The sequence below is a fragment of the Botryllus schlosseri genome, chromosome 16, assembly GCF_051294905.1.
Source record: "Botryllus schlosseri isolate E-star chromosome 16, Bs_hap1, whole genome shotgun sequence".
Lineage (NCBI taxonomy): Eukaryota > Metazoa > Chordata > Ascidiacea > Stolidobranchia > Styelidae > Botryllus > Botryllus schlosseri.
In genome coordinates, this window is record NC_137251.1 from 10,082,030 (window position 1) to 10,104,557 (window position 22,528).

The 22,528-nt window shown below is 39.7% G+C and overlaps 1 protein-coding gene and 1 long non-coding RNA gene across 3 annotated transcripts; one reads left to right on the top strand and one right to left on the bottom strand.

Moving 5' to 3' along the window:
- Nucleotides 1-831: 831 nt before the first annotated feature.
- Nucleotides 832-10,590, bottom strand: LOC145458582 (lysine-specific histone demethylase 1A-like). The gene is made up of 14 exons (XM_080336994.1): nt 10,401-10,590; nt 9,758-9,894; nt 8,615-8,789; nt 8,183-8,289; nt 7,481-7,657; nt 6,730-6,872; nt 6,375-6,526; nt 5,022-5,104; nt 4,534-4,719; nt 4,144-4,276; nt 3,763-3,956; nt 3,403-3,699; nt 3,175-3,340; nt 832-1,206 (listed from the first exon to the last, which is right to left on the bottom strand). Exons 1-14 carry the CDS (start codon nt 10,513-10,515, stop codon nt 1,058-1,060), a joined length of 2,214 nt encoding a protein of 737 aa, XP_080193120.1. The 5' UTR covers nt 10,516-10,590; the 3' UTR covers nt 832-1,057.
- A 1,428-nt stretch (nt 10,591-12,018) lies between these two features.
- Nucleotides 12,019-16,781, top strand: LOC145459171 (uncharacterized). Of its 2 annotated transcripts, XR_013921296.1 has the most exons (4): nt 12,019-13,402; nt 14,681-14,806; nt 15,529-15,714; nt 16,608-16,781. It is a non-coding gene; the product is annotated as an uncharacterized LOC145459171 (long non-coding RNA). The 2 variants fall into 2 exon arrangements; XR_013921295.1 differs by lacking the exon at nt 12,019-13,402 and having other exon boundaries at nt 14,343-14,806.
- Nucleotides 16,782-22,528: the final 5,747 nt, after the last annotated feature.

Below are 22,528 nucleotides of genomic sequence, written 5' to 3' on the forward strand. Positions count from 1 at the left end.
GCATGTGGCGCCTCTGCATTGATGAATTTACCGCGAAAGTTTTATTCCTTGGTTTTTCTTAATCCAAGGTTAAACATCTACTACGATCATCAGATTGGAGCAGACAACTCCTAGTCGCTTCGACATCTTCCTTTCTTTTCATTGTATCGCATTTTTTGTGATGTATTGAACTGATAGAATTGCTAATAAACCAATGATGATGATGAAAGGTAGTTACGGGTGTCGGATAAATCGTTTCTGCAACACGCTTTGACGAAGTCGTATTCCTGACATTATTGACTGATTTCAGGAGTTTACATCACAAACAACGAGGCCACCGTAAACCCTTCTAACTTTATGATACTTGCATGCATATATTTATTCAGTTAGTTCCATGTAGTGTACCTAAATTTATCGCTCACTTACCCCATGAAACTGAAGCATGCTTATTGAACGACAACCTGACTTTCCACGCAACAACGTAGGCTACAGTGCGAGTGCGATCACACGAGACGTTTTCCAGCAGCCTTCAGTTTTCGGTTCACTAACAGAATTGGGCCGTGTCACACCACGCACCAATCCGCACTGATTCGTTTGCTCAACGTAATTTTTTTCGATCCCAGTTCAACAGCACCCACAGTAATTTTACAATAAAAACGGTGGCATTTCATCAAGACCCAAGGAGCATAATATCATAGCATAGCATATCATAGCATAAGCAATTAAGCATCTCGTTTCTGACTACGATTCTAATCACATTTCCCGTTCAACTGCAGTCTTTTGACGACATCTACATTCTACATAGTCCTGCAACAACATGCGTAAATACTGACCAAAAGTTTCATACACATATCACGAGAAAACAATATTAGAAACAATTCACTCATTGAAATGGTTCAGTCTTTTACAAAAAGCAATTTTGAAAATGCATGCGCATTTTGCGAATGATCGAGCAAAACATAGCCTGGCAAAAGCAGCCATATTCAGTTTCATCGCCCATCGGTCCACTGCCGTCACACGTGAAATTTCATATTTCATCATCACAAGGAACACAGAGTTCAGGTGGGGCGGCAACATGTCACGTCGTGGAATTCATCTTGTCAAGTTCAGCTTGACCAGTCGCACTCAAATCGCCCAGAAACGTCTCCGCTATCCTGCCAGCTTCGCGAAATCCACTAAGCAGTGCCCCATGCACGGTTGCCGGATAATTCCTGTTTGTGTGTTCACCTAAGGGAAAGCATGTTGATGTTGAGAATAGAGCAAGCGATTCCAAATCCAAGGCATAACAAACGACTTCCACGCTTCACCAAAATAAGGCATATTTGTAGCGTTCAACACACAGATCTAATGTCTGAGATGGGTAACTGGGTATGGTAGACTGTGTTAACCAGGCACACAAATGGAGTAACCCTTCGAGTAATGTCACGCATTTATTAATTTAAAATTGTATATTTCGAACAGGACACTTGAGAGCAACAACAGTTTACACAACTACAATGCTCTCAATCACAATTAGCACAATATTGTTATGCCTAGTTACTACCTTACTAGTAATACATGGAAGCACCCAGAGGTGGTCAGTAACGAAGTACTTCTACTTTTTTGAAGTACTCAAGTAGTTTCCCTCTACTTCTGGTACTTACTCAAGTAGATTTGATTTTTGCTACTTCTACTTCTACTCCATAATGTTTTGTGATCTACTTACTTACTTTTCGCTATTTTCAGTTTGTCAAGTAGAAGTAGTTCAATCTTCCAATCAGAAAGATAGCCTGAGGAATTTCGGGGCTGTTTTCATAGAGTACCAACATTTTATTTCCATAAAAGTTGAGTAAAGCCCAGAATTTTCGTCGCGCTTCGCGCGCAGTGGTATGGTCGTTGCCAGTATCATTTCATGAAAGTATCGATGAATATAATTTAGGTAGCGGGTTGGCGTGATTCAGTTCACACAGGGATATCTAGAACTAGATATATAGATATCCCTGAGTTCACACCACATTGTCGCTCTTCGCCTATATTAAATAATTCATCGCAGTATATATGGCTCATCATAACGTTTGAAACTGATATCTTCGCAATCTAGCATTTACTTGTCATATCGGAATCTAGGGTGTCCATGGCGCTTCCTAACCTGGAAAAGTGGACTCTGACATTTTTTGTTAGTTTTAGAGCTGTTTCAGCATACCACCACCTTTGAAACTTTCTGGACTAAAGGCGTGAAAAACGTGTCCCACTTTTAGAACTAGTATTTATGTTTTATTTCCAATTCCCAGTATCATATACTTTGAGTTATAATTTATATCAGTTGTTTTGTGTGGATAACATACATGTTGAAGTATAAAAGCAAGTGTATTAATGCCTTCAATTTCCGGAAATAAAGCTACAGAATATGGCATTTTACGGTCCACCACATTTTTTATTAACGTTTACTAATTGCGCAAAGTGTTTACACCGTATCCTATACAACTTCTCCGTATTGCTCTTCGACTAAACTACGGACCTTATAATATGGGGGATGGCGCCATACCATGCTATTTTCTACAACGTGCTGTTCGACAAAACAGGATAAGTATCGCATTTCCATATCAATCCTATCATTATCATCCCATGATGTGGACGAATGCTTATGCTATCGAAAATTGGACACCTGCTGGTAAGCGTCAATGTGAATCAAGCTCGTCACCTTTCGCATAGCTCAATTTGTACCTTTATACAATCCATGTGAACAAATTCGGATCGTTTTCACAACTACTTACTTACTTGAGTACTTTTAAAGTCAGTCAATTCTACTTCTACTTCAAGTAGATTTAGGTTGCTTATGGAAGAAGTACTTCTACTCGTACTTGAGTAGATTTTTTCGTCGCTACTTCTACTTCTACTTGAGTAGCTTTCTTGACTACTTTGACCACCTCTGGAAGCACCCAACTAGTCACTGTTGCTACTTGCTACTGAATTAAAAATAGAAAATAAATTTCTGCGAAGTACAACTAGAAGTAGTGACTTCATTCACGCAGAGGTGGTCAAAGCAGTTAGCGTTGCTACTTGAGCAGAATTAGAAATAATGAATTTCTACTTCATAGAAGTATCAATAGCAGCAGCTAGGTTGTGTCACGTGCTAAAACTTCCGGCACCAATGCTACGGACTAGCTGTCTGATTGCTGTTTACAAGTTCTAGCCCCCATAATTCCAGATACTAACCAGCGAAAAATAATCTGGCCGGCTCTTCACCCTCAGCCCCACCATGCGGATAAACAGGCTTAGCCATGATGTCATAGTCATCGCCGGAAGACGCTGTACTGACGTAGGAGTAACTGCCTTTCGCCCACGGATCAGATCTCCATCTGGTAATGTGGAAATGCTTCGGCTGCAAGCATCAAGATTACTTGCAAACGGCACCGAATTATATATTACTAACAACAGAGTTACCTCAGGAACATTCTCAGTACCGTATATCGCTTTCAACACGGCAAGAGTTCTTGACAGTATGAAGTCATCGCCGATTTGCTCTGCGACATCGGACGCCTTTCCCGCGATTAACGCGAGTAGCACAGGTGCCCGATATAACGACCAAAATAGAAACAACTCTCCCCTAGACGCAGTAGTAGCGGCTACGTGCCCGAAAAGGTTCCGTTTCTTTGATTTAACATTCGGTTCGTCCTGCTCTGGTGGACTGGCATTGGCAGAATCCTTGTGCCAAAACGGCTTTTCAAAGCACATCACAACCTGGAAAGGAATTAAATCGAATACATCAATAAGGAATGTACATCTCACCAACGATCTCCATACCTTGTTTAAATTACCGTACCCCATTCTACCTATCGCGTCAGTTTTCCATTTTGGTAACTCGGGCGCAAATGAAATCACAGGCGTGGCAATTTCCTGTTTCAAAACACCGAGCGGCAATGTGCATAATACCGCATCGCACTCAAAGGCAGCCTTGATAGATTCGTCTTTTGTGGATTGCGTCAGCACCGTGCAGCCTGCAATATGTAGACAAGCGTACAGGCATACATGGCACATAATTTTATTGCGTTACATCTGTCCAGTTCGAAATTAGGTGCAATTGAATGATTCAAATTGACAATTACACTTACAATTCAATAGCTTTCGTGTTATAGTTATACTTTTACACCGTTAAAACCTTCAGCTTAAACAAAAAAACCTCACCTTCTTTGGAATACTTGATTGCCCGCACAGCTTTTTCCAGTTGAATATTAAGGCCCTCTGCAAATGCTTCAGGCACAACAGAGTATCCGTTTCGTACTACCAGGTGATTCCCATTGAATTCAAAAGCATCATCCTGAAAGAGATATTGAAAATTGACAGAAAGCGTCCTTCTACATAAAATCTGTTATCGAAACCGCCAAGTCACATCGGGTCAATTAAGAATTCTGGAAGAGGGAAATTGAGATTCATCACAGGCAGTTCAGTCAATGAAAAGTCATAAACATGCTTACTGCATTCCACAATATCAAATTAGAACATCTGTAACTTCCAAGCGGATGCATGCACTCTTTCTCGGGGCTCAAATTTTCGGGATTTGGATAAAGATTTCACCTGATTCCAATGCCTCAGGCTGAGATTATCAAGATCGGCTGCGTTGGCAAATTCCAGATTGGCCAGATGCCAGTCAAGCAGCTGGCGATCTTTTGAAGAGAGGTAAACGTCTGTGGGCGGGTTTTCTTCGAGGCTCACCAATCGCGTCTCTAGAAAAGTCTTCTGCTGATCCAGCTGCGCGTACTCCTACAAAAGATTTCGGTAAAACAAAGATAAATTCATGCTTTTGACAGGAGATACACATTTTTCCTAAGTGATAATCATTACATGAGCACAACATAGCCTATAGTATGTTGTCGTGAGCTTGAACAATGAACATAATAGTCCCTTGGACTCGTTCGAACATGATCTTGGGTATGCAATCAGTTAATTCGAACGCGTGAATTCACTCCATATCTAGTTCCAGCATCGCTGTGACAGGTGACATATTAGTTAGATTAATTCAATGACTCGGTTACAAAGTGGAACCAATTTTACCGACACCATACCGACATCAACAGTTTTAAATCCCTCTTCTTACTACGAATTTCAAATTCAATTGTGACATCGGTACTTTCTTGGCCCCCAGCACCTGTAAAAGTTGACGGTAATCACCAGAAATGAAAAGAACTTTGCCTCATGTGAGTTCATTTAGAGTAGCTACCGCATATTAGGGGTGTTCAGAAATGAACTTTTCTTTCAAATTGCACTGGCTACTTGATAAAATTGTTAGGTTACCTAAAAACACGTTGCACACAAATTTTGGCTCAGTTCCAACCTCTTGCAGCATTGTATTTTGGATTTATTTAATATAAATAGCTATAATTTTTTTCAAATTTTACTGGCTAAGCCTACCTCATAAAATTGTAAGATTGTCTGAAAAAACGATGCACAACGAATTAAACTCAATACGAACCAGTAGAAACGAAGTTACAGTATTGATGTTCGAAATTTGAGATTTCAAATCATAGTATTAACGGTGGGCACAACTATAATAAAAAATTAAAGAATTTGCCACCGTAAATACTATATTATTCAAATCCAAATTTTTCAACTACAATAACTACGCTTCCACTGGTTGGAATCGAGCCAAATTTGGTGAGAATCGATTCTACAGACAACCCAACAATTCCATCGGGTAAATAGAGAATTTTGAAAATTTAAATTTATATTTCTATTTTTATATAATAAATATATTACGGTAGTTTCTTCTATCGTAGCGATGCGACTACTGGTTAGAATTAAAACAAATTTGGTGTGCAGCCTTTAATTAGGTAACCTGACAACCGCACATATGACCACATAACCAGAAACGATGTTGTACATAGAACGCTAAAACTATCAATGTAAGCATAGACCAGTAATTCTCAAACTGGGGGGCGTGAAAGCATCTGAAAGGGGGGGGGGGCGATGCAGCGGTCAACTGAAAACATTTTTCGCGCTCCATGCGATTTACCTCCCATTTGGTTTTGTTGCTCCGTGTACAGTCCGAATTTTACATTTTAGAATTCTCTCATCAAAAGTCATAACCTTACATGCCATCAAAATGTCCGTTGTGGCTACTAGCATTCCGGTTGGATTTTGTGATATGACGATAAGGAGGGCGCGAAATTTTTCACTGTCATAAAGGGGGGCGTGTCACTGTCATAAAAGGTTTGAGAACCACTGGCCTAGAGCAAATGGTTTGTACTGTGGAACGTTGAATACACATTCTGTGAAGAACGCTGACTATTCTATTTTACCAATACTAAAATAGTCCTTACAATATAAGGAGTAAAAATTCCTACTCGTCAAACTCCAATCTCCCTTTCTCCCAACATTTCATGCACAAATCCACACTGAAAGGAATAGACGTTACTCACTCTGAATCGCTCTCTTGATATCTTCCGAGTATTGTTTCATCTTTGCTTCAATGTCCACCAATTTCTTGACAGTTAATTTCAATTTGCAGTAACAGTCTTGCACGGCCGTCAGATGCTTGATTTGATCCTCCTTCACCCTTTTCTGCTGTAATCTGAATGAAACACAGCACAATTGAGGCTGAGGCGAAATTTCAAATCTGAATCCGAGATTTTTCGAGAGCATCGTTACTTCCATGAAGCTAGTTGACTACTTTGTCATGGCGGTGTATTACGATGAGATTTCATGCAGCACAATAAGAGTTGAGAATTACATGGGAATGATCCCAAAAAATTCAATCAACAAACCAACACATACTGGATGATGAGTTCAAATGATTTTCCGAGAGAGAGCGGTTCGCCGTCAATCTCACCAACTTCAAGCTCATGACTCAGGAAAGCTGTGGCCTCCAGCAGCTTGTTGAATTCCTTCTCCACCAAAATGTCTCTTTCTTTTGGCACCTGTGTGAGGCAATTTTTAGATGTTCCAATATTGATCATATTTATTCACTTAAACAATAGTTCAGTTTGCAAGACACCACTATTGAACCTGGAAGAAACTAAAGAGGTAAGTCAGGGGGTTGAGTGCTGACATCACTGCAAGGTTTCTATCTAGCTGGATCAGGGCATGGTGCATGGGTATAGCAGCAATACTTTCGCAACTAAGAAATAAAAAAAATATTTTCACTTGAGAATACTCTGATATCAAAAACAACAAATAGGCCTACTACTCATTACTTATTTGAACCCTGCCCATAAGGAGCAAGGGTTTACTGCAGAAAGGGCATGATAGTTTATTATTTGTCGTGAGCAGCTCATATTGCAGATTAAAGAAAGGATATAGAAATTTGCTGTTCCTACAGAGACTGACAGAGAATGGAAGCTTCTAATAAAATCTATGTCTTACTTAGAACCCAGCCAATTGCACCACCCATCATGTAGGATAGAAATGTAAACAATGTTTCCAAACGAATGGATTCAATGCTATTACGGCAGGTGTGGTGCCATACAAATTTATAGATACTTGATATCCACAATGATATGAGATCGATAAGCTATAAAACACATACCCGGTGACCACCAGTTTCGAATAGTGGACAGTCCTGTTTAATTTTGTGCAGTTCCATTTTAATTTGACGGCTTATCACTGTAATCGGGTTTCCCCCCAGTCCAGTCACGACCATTGCGCCAAGATCAGCAATATATGGTCCTTTCCTGAATGTGGCCATCCTTCCTCCAACTCGATCCTGTACCACAAAAACCACACCATGACCATTGTGAATCGGCAAGGTTGAAAAGACTCAAGTCATGACTAGACTCGAATCAGACTTGAGTCAATTTGTGTATTGACTCGATTTGTACTCAAGTCATTGCGCATTAATCTGGCCAAGTCAAACGACTCTACAATTTCTATTTGACTATTCAAGTCTCGTATATCAGGTCCGATATAATTGAATCATTGACCCAGAAACTGTCTTTTGAAAAGATATGTTTTAAGGTGGGAAAATTGAGTTATTGAGTATTATGAATCCAAGGCCTTCGATTCCACAAAGTGAGTTGGACCAGACATGAACTTGTCTCTTAACACTATGACTCGGACTTGATCCGTGGCTCCTTGACTTGGACTCGGTGGTGGATTGAAAATGACTCGACTTGACTCGAGTCAAACCTATAAAAGTCTTATTGACTTGTGACTTGGTTACAACCCTGTGTATTGGTTGGGTAGCTTACTCGGTAATAGGGTTATTTCATAATGAAAATATCATGCATACCCTAGCCTCTATCACAACCACAGTAGCTCCAAACGATTGCAACTGCCTTGCCGCTGCCAAGCCAGCCATTCCCGCTCCTATAACAACCACTTTCAATTTCTTCGACTCTAAATACAAATATAAAAATTGTGCTGCAGAGTTACCATGACCAGTTACAGAATCAACGTTAGTAGCACCAACTATAGAATATGGCAGAAGTTACTTAATAGAACACATAAATCCATATAATTCATTGAAATGCACAGCCATACTAAAGGAATATACACTTATAGGATCATATACCCCAAATCTCATCCAATCCAGCTTCCCACAAACTCATCACGCCAAAAGCCTCACTGCTGGGTCACAAGAAATTGTTGCACAAAAGTCTATTGGAAAATTAGTTGAAAGAAATAAAATCATGTCAGTCTGCAGTACGTAAACACAATCTACCTGGGTTAGCATTGACGTTTTTGAACATGCCAAAGTTTATGTAGCCGTATCGTCGTAAGTAGGCATAGACTTTGGAAACAAGCAGCTTGTCAGCACCATCATATGGGTTTTCCAGTCTTGGAAATATGTCTTCCAAGGTGAGTTCCACCCTGGGAGATTGTAACCACAGTTGAAGCTGTAATGATAAGATATTGAACATGAAATGAGATAAAGACATAAGAATCAGTAAGTGATGGGTGGGTTTCATCACCAAAACATGACATATGGATCATGGAGCAGCCTTGAAACTCAACTGAAGAGAGAAGTAGAAGTACAAGCAATTCCCGTGGCTGCATGAAGTACATAAATTATGAATCAGAAAATAATTTTGTACAACCATGTTTGAGTTATAGTTGAGTCTTTATCTGGCCTACGAGCCTAAGATGCCAATCCATCCATTTATCATTGAGTTGAATCTGTGATCCTATGCGAAATAGCTTAAAATTCAATAAAGAATGGATAGATAGACCATCACAGTCGAATCAAAGTAGCTTATGTCCATTAAAATTACAAATTTTGAGATCCAATTTACAAATTGCAACAAACAACACATGCATATTGGCAATTGATCCCCTTTGAGCTTTTCAACTGACAATCATCGGGAGCGACCGTCAATAAACACGGAGATTGCAGTTCGAAATTTAAAGATGTAATAGTGTTACAATAAGAGAATTCACAAAACGAGAGTGTTAAGCACGAATGCAATTAGCGCAATACAAATTGGCTGTACTATAAAACCAGAGACGCAACACTAATGAAATACACGGAGAAAATAGAGCCGATGTTTTTGATGGAAAATCAAGTTTTTCGAAAATTTTTCAGACCATATATTGGCCATGTCTATGTTTGTCACATTGTTTGAAAATTAATCATGACAAAGATATGGCAGAAAGAAAATGAATACTTACAATAAAGTTAATTTTCTCCAAATGTGTAAAATGGACGTATGCTACTTTGATTCCACAGCAATCAATCAATCAATCAAAAGAAAAAATGAAAGTCAACTTGAAAATCGCTGAAAAATATTAGGTAAAATGTTGTCGTACCTTCTGTATGTCTTGGAATTGCATGCAGCAATAATATACATAACATAGCCTTACTCACTATTCTGTTCCGAATGTACAGAAATTCAGAGGCTTTGTCGGCATCTTCTGAGCTTGCAACATCAGGAAAGTGTTTTTCCTCCAATTCGGACAATTTATCAGCTGTCAATCGGCTTTGGAAGGCAGCACTGGCAGTGTCTGAACGCATAAATAACAGGTGTCTATCCCATCACCACAGGCAATTAGTGTAGCTTACAGTCCCCGAAAAAAGAGGGGTACAAAGCTGACCTGCAGATCATCTGTAATCAAAATTCATCAGTAACTAAGAACTTCTACCGGTAAAGTTACTCAAGTAGATTTTGTGTATTTGCAAGACCGACTCAAGAGCCTATTTACTACGACTACTTTCACTTCAACATATGTTGAAAATACTAATCACGCGTAGCGCAAAGAAAATATTCTATTCGAATAAATCTAGTCAGGAAATAGTCCATTTTTTTGTTAGTTTGCAAAATAATTTGGGGCTCTTGATAGAATATAGGCCTAATTCCACGATACTCTCATACCCCTTGGTTCGAAGTTTCGCACCTTACCCCAAGGTGTCCACGGGACCGCTGGTTAAGAATCCATGCACTATATAGATGCACCAACAAAGAACTAACAAAATTATCTAAATTTTATTTTAATTTTAATTGACAACTCACTTTCAATATTGGGATACTCAGGTTCGGAGTCATCTGATTCAAGTGTGATTGCGGGGCTTTTTTCAGGTTGCCCCAAAGCAGTCGGCTCTATCTCTTCATGATCATCTGTTTGCATGCTGCGCGGTAGGTTGCCTATGAAATCGTTACGAACTAACGGTACGCTATATGCATGGGGGACATTGAAACAGAAGAGAAAACAAATTTAGTATCGTACCAGATCGTAACAGTGGTTGTTTACAGTAATAACTTGAGCGTGCCAGAAAGGTTGGTTTCTTGCATAGAATAAATTAAAGGGAAAATTGTGTGTGACATTGCCGCCAATTCCACTCTGGCCAGAGTGGAGCACTGTTAATGGGTGATCATGGAGACCATTTCTCAATGTGGTGCTCAAATCGAAGAAGTGCCCTTGCCAAATCTCGTCATTCATTCATTATTCGATTTTATCATTTCATTGAAGCTTAGTCTTACACATTAACTTTCAAAGTAAAATGCAGATGGATACATAACATGATAGGCAACGTCATGACCTCCAGGATTAGTGCGACCAACTGCACAAGGACAGTCGCGTACATACTATGGCCACTCTGCACACGCACAATAAGTGCACATGCACAATAAGGGAAGACAAGACACTAAGCACACAATAACAATAGTCGCAACAGAAGGCAAGCAATCATCTGTTCAGTCTAATCTACTTGACTACTTTAACAACTGGAGTACTTTTCAGACCGTTGACTTTCAATTTCTACTTCAAGTAGTTTTACAATTACAGGTCTCAAAAATACTTGAGTATAAATAAATAAATGGCAGTTTGTCTATACTTGTAGTTTAGTTATCATTATCATCGATGGCTACTTTGACTTCTTCTGAATGCGAATCAGACAGCAATATAGGTTCTCATGCTCATTGCTCGTATCGCAGAAGGCTGTTTTCAATAAATACGGGTCTACAGTAGCGCACGCAAAGCAACGCCTGGAGGAGGAGAGTAAAGTAGGACATCGACATTCGACTTACATTTCCCACACATAAATCGAAATTGAGCGACTAAAGCGCTTGACTTGTCATTCACATGAAACGGACGTATCAAAGATTGATATTATGGAATGTTCTATTTATAACATATTTGACTATCACAAAAGATGTCAAAACCTATAATTATATTCCTGCCGAATTCCATGGAGATCCATCAAGAAAATATGAGTACAAATCCCCTTGCCCCACAACTGAAGTCGCGATTTCCTGCACACGATCCCGCATTGAAGTCAGTAGCTGCCAGTAAAGGATACCGCAACGTACACTGAGCTATATAAACACGTACTTTCGGTTCGGTTCGGTTCGTTTCGGTTTGATTCAGAAGAGCCCAGGCTGGCATAAAACGTCTAAGGCTGTAGAACAGGGCTGGCCAACCTTTTCAGCCAACGGGCCACATTCGATTGACGAATTATTGAGCGGGCCACTAGCCGCGCGAAGCGCGAAAATTTTTTGAAGTTCATAGGTCAATAATATTGTTATTTGACTATATTGCGGGCCTGTTGATCGCTTGGCTAATTTTGCGAGGACTAGGCTATTCGGCGCATGGACATATCGATATCGAAAGATGCGACCAACATGCGTCAATCCCCAGCAAACACAAAACCGTAAAAGGATCATCCGGGATCATCTCGATTAGGTTCTGATTTTCTAAGTGTCGAGGGAATGTCTAAAATACGTAGTAGGATGGTCTTGTGGTTATATTCAATCAGAATAAATTCATACTCGGTGTTGTTCCATCTCATGCATTAGGCTTCGTTATATCCGGTAGTTAACCTAATAATGCAAATTTTTTATCTCTCGCGGGTACGACTAAAATACGTAGAAAGGATGACTTTGTCGGTACATTCAATCACGATGAATTCTATCCGGTTTTGTTCGATCTCATGCGGTAGCTTCGTTCTATCCATTAGAAAACAATGTTCTCCCTTCGTTTTATTGCGTGAGGATGTCACCGGTGTTGTATATTCGTGTTGTTGCTCTAAGGTCGAATAGTTTTGTTTTCCTCTGATATATATGATCTTCATTATATATATATTCGCTCTTTCGGTAATCTCGCATGTTCAACGAGTATGGTTAATAGTTTTATTCAGAGAATAACTAAATAAGTGATATGTTGTACGTTTAGGAATATGATTATCGATGCGTGACTTCTAGAATATTTCGGCGATTCAAATTTTACGTCATCGCGCCATACAAAGATTTGAAGCGCAACAGGTCGCAGCCAGGCATAGTTCGCTCTTTCTGTATGGTAAATGCCGTAAATATATAGGAATTGTGACTGACTGAGGTAGCGGGTTAAAGGTATATATGCAGTAGCATATAGCTTATGGGGTATTTCGAATTGCCTGTAGTATATGACGCCTAGAGCTGTTTGACTTCCTGCAAAACAGGTGTAGACAACTATAGAAAAGTTTCAGCTTTTCCAGGTTAGAATTAGAGCTAAACCGTTTTTCCGAATTAGATTACAATTATATCGCTCGCATTTCGCTCTAATTTAGTGAAATTAGACCACTATAATTCGCTTCAAACATCTGAATTACCGGTACCTATACCTACGGTATATCATAATATTTATGCTTGAATTTTCTAGGTATATAAGTCATATAGATACATTCCTGTAGAACACTGATTCATGATTTTATAAAAGTTGGTGCAAGAATGGACATTTTCAACTTGATGTTGATTAATCGAGCAAAATTTGATATTTGAGTGCAATTATACCTCGAATCCAGTGACAAGATTATTAATCGTTGAAACCAAACGCAGCTTGATTATGTTGGCCCAGAGAATTTGGCTAGCCAGACCATATTGATGGAATATGGTCACAGTAAGATAATATTTTGGGCTATTTTACATGAACTTTCCAACATTTGATTTGATATGTCCACTAAAACAGTTGTTATTCTGCTTTCGAATAAGACCTTAATTGCTGGTTTCAATGGTAACTGTGTTTGTCAAAGGCTGCAAAGGTAATTTCTTTTCCTTGTTAGATGTTTATTTGTTTGTTTGTGGTGTTCATGGTGGTGGTTCGACTACACTGGTCGTTTTACACCAGGCCGGTTCTTCTTCTTATTATTCCGTATCTGCCCGATTACCAGTGAACTCGGCACTTGGTGAATTCGGCCGTGGTAGATCTCGTAGCGGTACTGGTCACCATGATTGGTTACTGGAATGTTTGCCGGTGAACTTGGCACTTTGAGTGGTTGTCAATGTTGTACGGCGGTCAGGGCATTCGTAGATCACACAGTCACGGCGTGATTAGATCACAGATTGCGTAATTGCGGGAAATAACGCGACGCTCTTCACTTGGTGAACTCGGCCCTTGGAGGAATTGGCACTAGAACACCTTCGCATTAGAAATGCATTTAGTATGAATGAACAGTATCAAAAAGGAAATTTAAACGTGTCGTGGCTCGTGGTAGATCTCGTAATCTTGGGATCCTTCAACCGTGTTATCGAGACACCCTAATCCCAGAGTGGAATCGTCTCTCCAAAGGCAAAAAATAATTTATTTTGACGTGATCATGCGAAACATTTGTTGATGAGGAACACTGGCTTGTCGTGATCGATAAACGAAGAAGCGCCGCTTGATGTTCCACAGTTTTGATCTCACATACAACGCCAAGATCCATCTTCTCAAAACTTACACGACACAGGCCCGTGACTCACGCCATCGATTCCAAGCAGACCGCGCGTGGTCGGTATATGAGTGCTGTGTTATTTCCCGTGGCTACGCAATCCGTGATCTAATCACGCCGTGACTGCGCGATCTACGGATGCCCTGACCTCCTTACAAGATTGACGAATCACTTGATAATACTATTATTAGTTTGATAATTCATATTAATAGCTGTAAATACACTTCATTTCAAAATTTCCCGAGGGCCGAATTAACCAAGTGCCGAGTTTGTGCGGCCGAATTCACCAAGTGCCGGGTGCATCGGCAACCATCTGCCCACTTACAGCACGGCCCACTCCTAGGCTTTTTAAGACATGGCTATGCGAATAAGATGGCGAGGAGGAGCCTAGATAAACGGCCAACACTTCGGTAGGAATTATGGAGTCGACGTGTCACGCTCGAACCCGCAATTCATTGGTGTTTAGCTATAATGGAACGTACCACTACGTTTCCTCGCCATACCTTGTAAAATGAGACCGTAGCATTTGGCATTTCGTGTGGCAATTGACTTTTGTGTGGAAAATTGTGTTCGTTTTAGAACTTATCCGAAACTTTTATTCCGCCATAGATTGTATATGATAAAACAATATCGGAATTGATCCTAGAAGAATTCCAAAGCAACTCACCACAAAGGAGGATTTAAAGAAGTTTGATGAAAAATTGAATGAAAGCAAAAGCCTTTGCAAGAGATGTGGTATGTTGAATCTGTTTTGGTATTTTTAAATAGGCCTACTTTGTTGTGCCGATAGCAGACAGTGTATATAAACGTAAGATGTGGAAGCTATCAAGGTGTTTTTAGAAATTCAGTCAGTCAAAGTGGACGATCGTATTGCTTGGATTATATTTAGGCTTATTTTAGCATCTTTGAGATGCAACTCTAAACGTGGACGGTCATGAACAGTAGGGCTCTTCAAAAATGACTTTTTTTCTCAAATCGTAGCCTACTGGCTACTTGATAAAATTGTTAGGTTACCTAATTTAAGCCTACAAACAAAATATGGTTCAAATCCAGCCAGTATCCGCTTTGCTACAAGAGAAGAGCGTTCTCTACATAATTGTCAATTGCGATACAAACTGTTTGCTTGTATTGGTAAAGCCATCAAACTTCGAATTGTAAAATGTTGGGAGTCTTGATATCAAATTTTTGAAAGGTGCACTTTGAGAAGATTTCGGAATCTGTCAAATTATACAAAAATTTAGCAAATTCTTTGACATATTTCATCTATTTGGGACCTGATCAACGTAAAAGAATTGGTAATCATTTTATACAATATATTGTATTTGTAGTTGAAGTATAGTAATAATTCTTATGGTTACCGCACTTGTAACGATTCACGGCCATAACTGGAATAATTAGAATGATGTAACTTTCAAATTGTCATGCATTTTGCAACAACATTGTTCTCAATTTTCAAGGTGCTGACCATTCGAGGAAGAATCACCCACCGGGAATTCACGATCCGTAAACGCGGCCGACTGTTTCTCTCCTCAAGCGGAAGCGACAGAGAAGAGGAATAAAGAGAAAAAAGGAGCAGAAATAGCAAGAGTGTGACAAGTCGCGTCCGTTCGCTTTAATGCGTATTTCCATCCGCGAAGTAGTAGGTGGGAAAACTAATGGGCGTTTGGTTAGGGCTTATATAAGGTTGACTCCAGCGCTGTATTTGCTAAATGTTGCTATGAAATAGGGGTGGTGTCATTTGGTATCAATATTGACTATTGAAAGACCATTTGTTAGTGGTCATGGATTTGTTCGGCCAGTATGCAGTAATTTCTGATGGTCACTTCCCGGGCTTCTGTTCTCTAACCCCTCATGATTGTTATTCTGCTTCTAGTAAGACTGTCGATTCTAATGTTTTATCGTATCATTTGTCGGAGGTTTCGCTCGCTTTATTTACAACGTTTTGCTCTCTGCTAGGTCAATTACTGGCTGAGTATCACTACAGCCTAAGAAACTGCACTAATTCTCATTTTAATGTCTTGCTGGTTATCTTGCTGTCAATTCTAATAATTTATTAATGTCTATACCAGTGCCGCCACTCAAATGTTTTGTTCTCTGTACACAATATTGTTAGGTCTTCAGCTTTCCAGGCAAAGTATCATTCCACTTTCTAGACTTGAGTATATATCTCTCCAACTAGCTGCCAAATAACTGATTCATTTGGATTGTTGAATTGATCATTTTGGACAGAATGTGAAGAAATTTTAGTCAAGAATTCTTTTTGTGTTAGTGGCTGTTTTCAAAGAGTGCTGAAGTAGTCATCGTTGATCTTGATAATCAAGTAGAAGTGACGATTGAAGTCAGTTCTCTAGTCATATAATATTAAAAAATATAATAATAAAACTTGAAAACTTGAGTGGAAATAGTTCAGAATCGAATCCATTTTAGTAAGTATGGGCGAAAAAAATGTAGGAGTCATTCGTTAGTCGCTACCTCTGCCATTTTCGCAGTACGAATGTCTTAGCTATTATTCATCATTTTCATTTTATTTCTGCAGGGTGTTGAAAAAAAAGGCCGCATGCTGGTTATTTAACTGGCTCATCAGAAGATGAAACCTGATGATAAGGACTGTTTTCACTTTCTTTCTAAAGACATTCGTTCGTTTGTTCGTTTTATTTTTTACAACGGCATTATTGCCAATTCGTTTGAAATTAAATTATCACAAATGTGATTAATATGTAGTAAATAATGTGGTGTGTGTAGTGTACGCAGCCGTGATCAGGTTAAGCCCATAGTGGTAGAAAACAGGTTATTATATCAGGATCTTCTTCTTCTAACGTAGGATCTACATTCTACTCACCATGTTTAAAGGCTGTAGCATCTGCATAATATTTACATTATTGAAGGACATGGAAAAGACGTTGAATTGAGTCGACACAAAATCCCCCTTTCTACGACCTGCCGAGATCTAATATCTACTATATCGGCTCGGCTTTTCTACATCTTTGGTCTGTACTGTGTTTGCTGGGTCATTTCGTGCCTAGGTTTCATAGTCGACGGTCTTACTTCGAGCGCAAACGCTATGTCGCATATGTTGAACGACACCTTGTCTCGTCATCGCGAATATAGTTAAACTCAATCTGATACATTGGGTGTTCTTCCATTTTCACAAAAGGGCAACATTATTAAAAACGAGTGACAACATGTTGCGCCAAGCTTATAGAAAATTTTTACCTTTGATAAATCTACCGCAAATTAGTTGGCCTTGCAAGTTCACAATCTGTGCAATCCATTTTTGATTATATTAGAAATTTCGGAAATGACCTCGCGGGCCACTCTAAACCTTCTCGCGGGCCACATGTGGCCCGCGGGCCACGGGTTGGCCGGCCCTGCTGTAGAACAAGCCACACTTCGGTGCTAATTTTGTGTCTAGGGACTAAATGTGACTCTTCCCGGACATGTCCGAGTCCAGTAAAACCAGAGGTGGACAAAGTAGTCAAGAAAGCTACCCAAGTAGTAGAAGTAGTAGTAGCGACGAAAAAAATCTACACAAGGACGAGTAGAAGTACTTCATTCATAAGCAACCTAAAACCAGTGTTGGGATCAAGTCACTACCTCCGAGTCACGAGTCATCTCGAGTCGGATCTATCACCAATGAAGGATTACCAGGCATGCCAAAAAAAAAGCCGAAAACTGAAATTCAAATAAGGTTTTAGGTTTAGAATTTAGAGCACTAAATAATCGCTTACTGAAGTCAGGGGTAAACTCATCCTTTCAGTTTTTGCCGAGCATGTCGCCGAGATTAAGGATTGTAATTAAAGTCGGTCTTATACTCGGTCAAGGGAGAGCGAAGATCAGAAAAAATGCAAGCTTCGCTAAACATAAAGACCATATTTAGGCTGCACACGGCTCGGAAGGCAGCGACCAAGAAAATAAGCTTTGGACTATTGCATATACATTTCAATGCAGTGGTTCTCGAATTGGGAAACGTGCAGAGGTGGTCAGTAACGAAGTGCTTCTACTTTTTATAAGTACTCAAGTAGTTTTCCTCTACTTCTGGGACTTACTCAAGTAGATATGATATTCTCTACTTATACTTATACTTCATAATATTTGGTGATCTACTTACTTACTTTTCACTATTTTCAGTTCGTCAAGTAGAAGTATTTTAATCTCCCACTACGAAAGATAGCCTGAGGAAATTCTTGGCTGTTTTCTCGGAGTAGCAACATTTAATATCCATAAGTCAAGTAAAGCCCAGAAATTTTGTTGCGCTTCACGCACAGTAGTCATGGAGTGAAAAATATGTTTTCACGAAAGTATCAGTGAATGTAATTTAGGTACCGGATTGCTTGGTTCCGCTCACACCGCATTGTCACCAATATCAAATATTTCATCAGAGTAAATATGGCTCACCATAACGTTTGAAACGACCGTTTCGCAATCTAGCAATTACCTATAGCTATCATATCGTAATCCGACAGTCCATTACGTGTCTTGCTAATCTGGAAATCCAGCTTTTTTGAGCGTTACACCTGTTTTTAGCAGATCATCTTTGCAGCTTTATGGACAAAAGACATGAAACATATTTTCCGCTTTTTAGAAGTGGTATTTGTATTTCTGATTCAATTGCGAGTATCAAACTTTGAGTTCTAATTACTTTCAATTCTTTTGTCTGCAGAACATACATGTTGAAGCATATAAGCAAGTGTATAGTAATGCCTCTATTTTCCGAAAATAAAGCTACACTAAATATAACTTTTACGATCCACAATATTTGTTACTAATCGCGCAAAGTGACGAAACCGTATCCGATACAACTTCTACGTGTTGCTCTTCGCCTAAACTTGGGCCTTATGTCATATGGGATGGGGTGCCATGCCATGATATTTTCTAAAACGGGGTCTTCTAGTAAACAAAGGCCGGGTTAGTATCGCATTTTCATATGCATACTATAATTTGCATCCCATGATGCGAAAGAATGCTTATTCTGTCCCTCCTGGGATGCATCAATATTAATCCATGCGAGTCCATGCGAACGAAGTAAGACTGCTGTTTTCAAAACTACTTACTTATTTGAGTAGATTTAAAGTCAGTCAATTCTACTTCTACTTCAAGTAGTTTTAGGTGGCTTATTGAGGAAGTACTTCTACTCGTACTTGAGTAAATTTTTTCGTCGCTACTTCTACTTCTACTTGAGTAGCTTTCTTGACTACTTTGAGCACCTCTGGGAACGTGAAAGCATCAGAAGGGTGGTGCGAAACCGAAGCTTATTGAAAAATTTTTCGCGCTCGGCGCGATATAGCCTACCCTCAGCTGACAGTTGTTGCTCTCTGTATTGTCCGACTTTGATATTTGATATTTCACAATTCTCTCATCGACAGCCATAATCTTCCGTGCCATCAAACTTTCCGTTAAGATTGCTAGCATTCTGGTTGCACTTTTTATTATTTTGTGAAATCATGATAAGTGCAGGGCGCAAAATCGTTCACGGGAGGCGTGCCTAAAGAGTTTGGGAACCACTGTTTAAGTGTCCTAATAGAAGAACGTGGATAGGGGTTTAAAGAGAGCTAAAATGTATCATGTTTGACATTGTTTCGAATCATGACAGCAAATAGATATTTTTTTATTAACCGTCACTTTCTTATTACCTAATATCAACACATTCACCGAACAGCATTTATTAGCAATGTAATTTAGAAATAAAACTAAAATACGTTGGAGAATACAGCTAAATTTTTTCACTCGGCTCGCTAACGTATTTATTTTTCTCATTTGGCACGCGGAGAAAAATAATTGCCCACCCCTGGCCTAGAGGCGATGTAAAGTGTAGACATGCACACCAGTGATGAGCATCGGAGCGGAGTCGGAGTGGATTCGGAGCAGAGTTTTGCCTATTTTTTGACAGTCGGAGCGGAGTCGGAGTTTACTATAAATATTTTTTCGGAGAATTTCGGAGTATTGTAATTTTAGTCTCCATTATCTGTGAATAGCTCTGACCAGAATACACTCTTGATTATGACTATGATTACAAACCAAAGCACAGACAGTTGACACCTTGTAAAGTTGTAATATGATAGGTAACATGCAAAAATGATTGCCAAGTGCATAAAAATCAGCCATCTGCACTGCAATTGGGGACTATGGAGAGTAGACAATACTATGAGGCCAACCATATTATCACATTAATTTAGTGAAACACATTACCAAGTGTAGGCCTACCATGCTTGCCACTGTTTCGCATACTTGACAAGATTCATCGGAGTATCTCGGAGTCTGGGATTGAGCTCTTCGGAGTCGGAGGGAGTTTTTCTCAGACACTAAAGTTGTCGGAGGGATTAGGAGTCTCGAAAAGCACTATCCTCTCATCACTGATGCACACTGAATGAAAAGTAAAGAAGATAGAAAAAAGCAAGCGAAAAAAATGGGGGTGGCATGTCATGGAAAATGAGATCGATAGGTCAGTCGTGGTCCGGTAATCTTGAGGATGGACGAGTATTTATTTAGTAGTAATTGCTTGTATCTCGACTTGAATGTGGACATGTTCGGATGGCCGGCGGGATACTGTTCCACACGTCAGATGAATTCTGGCAATAATATTGGTTCTTCCATATATTACTATAAAATACACCGGTAGGTTGCACATCCGGTGGCTTCCAACCTTTTATGACCGCAAGCTCATTTCCAATTTGATAATGTCCCGTAGTCCAGCTCAAAAAATGATAGGCTGAGGAATAAAAAAGTCAGCTTGCCCAGACTTAGCCTACTCACGGTCTATTTTGAAAGCTGATGACGTCCAACATCTTCGTGATCCCCAGAATAAAGGTAATAAACGACTCCCAGGTTTAGAACAACTGTCTTTGACTAAAGCATCCAAACGGTCTTAACCAATTCTAGGAATATACCGTTATCTCATAATTGCGATTACAATTAGACATATTTCAGTAGACCATGGTTTATATTTTTTATTGCATAATTTGCGAGGGCGGTGCGTGGTACCCATATTAATATCAATACACGTATTAAAATCGCGCTCCATCAGCGCATAAATCTGCTTAAAAATAATATTATTTATGTTGATTTACGAAAAAATTTTCAGCCTACATCAAGCCTTCAAAATTCCGGACATTTAGTCATATATTTAGAATTTCCTCATCCCGGACGCAGTTTTTACAGTGAAATTCCGGACATGTCCTGGAAATTCCGGACGGATGGCAACTCTAAGCTAGCCGAGGTACTTGTTGGAGAATTATCTCTTCATAAAGTTAAGCCCCAAGTCGTTTTCTAAGTGTCTCGGTCTTGGCGGTGTCTGGGCCATTGCATATGTCAAGGCGACATGCCATGCCCATGCCCACCAACCATTCATGAAGCTAAAGCCCGCTGCACACTATGACCTCGCGACGCAACATCGCGAGTTGCGCGTTGCGAGTCGGGCACAGAAGGATGGCTTATTTTGAACAACAGCAATATTCTTAAACTAATATCAATTTCAGAATTTCAAAATACTTCAAGCGTTCTTCCGAAATCTCACATCAGGTCGTAACTCACGAGCCGCAAATACGACCGCGTCTTGGTGATCCCTGTTCTAGATCTATGCCAAGGTGGGTGTCTGGTAAAAAGAGTACAACAAGACATTTTATCGCAAGCTTGTGAGTGTTTTGAAATGACAAAATTTAACTATAACTGCGATGAATAACCTCTGTGCAGGCAGTAGACGGGGTGAATGTTCCATTTATTTTCGGGTCAAACATAGTTTGGCAGTAATCTACCCTTGTTTCACGGTCAATCGTCGGAAAATGCGGCCCCAGCCTGATTTTGAAAATTTGGTCCGAAAACGGTCAAATAGCAACCCGGTGTTGCTATATTGTTTATGCGGTAATCTCCAAATTGCACTGTCTTTGTGACGCCACAATCATAGTTACTTTGAATTTTGTATTCCGCGTATTCTTTTACGTACACCCTTGAGAGAAGACGATCGAAACGCTTTAGTAGCAGTTCCGCGGAATGATTTGGTAATTATTGCTGTAGGTATCAATAAACCGCATTTACGACTCTCTGTGACCAGAAGGAGGATTTGGCACGAATGTTTGGTAATGTACTGAGGATGGAGTAGAGCTCGACGATAGTTTGTTTCAGAGTATTATTCAGCAGTAATCAACTTGAATGTTCAGATTTGAATGTATTTTCCTGAAACTTGCTTGTGTAACTTTGCCAAATCATTCCTTTTATTTCCTTTAGCATTTTATGTAGTAGTCAATAATTTTCACCACGCGATGTCGCAAATCGTGAATAAGCCAGCGCGAACATTTAATTCGATACGTTTGCGAGTTGATATTCGAATGGCGGGGCTCATCATTTGCAACTTCTCCGGGTTAATAATCAGTTGTTGTCTCTAGCGTACGCCCTTCGCTTTCGGGTTTCCTAATGCTGCTGAAATGGCCATATTCAAGCGACTATGATTGTTGGAGAACATGGTAA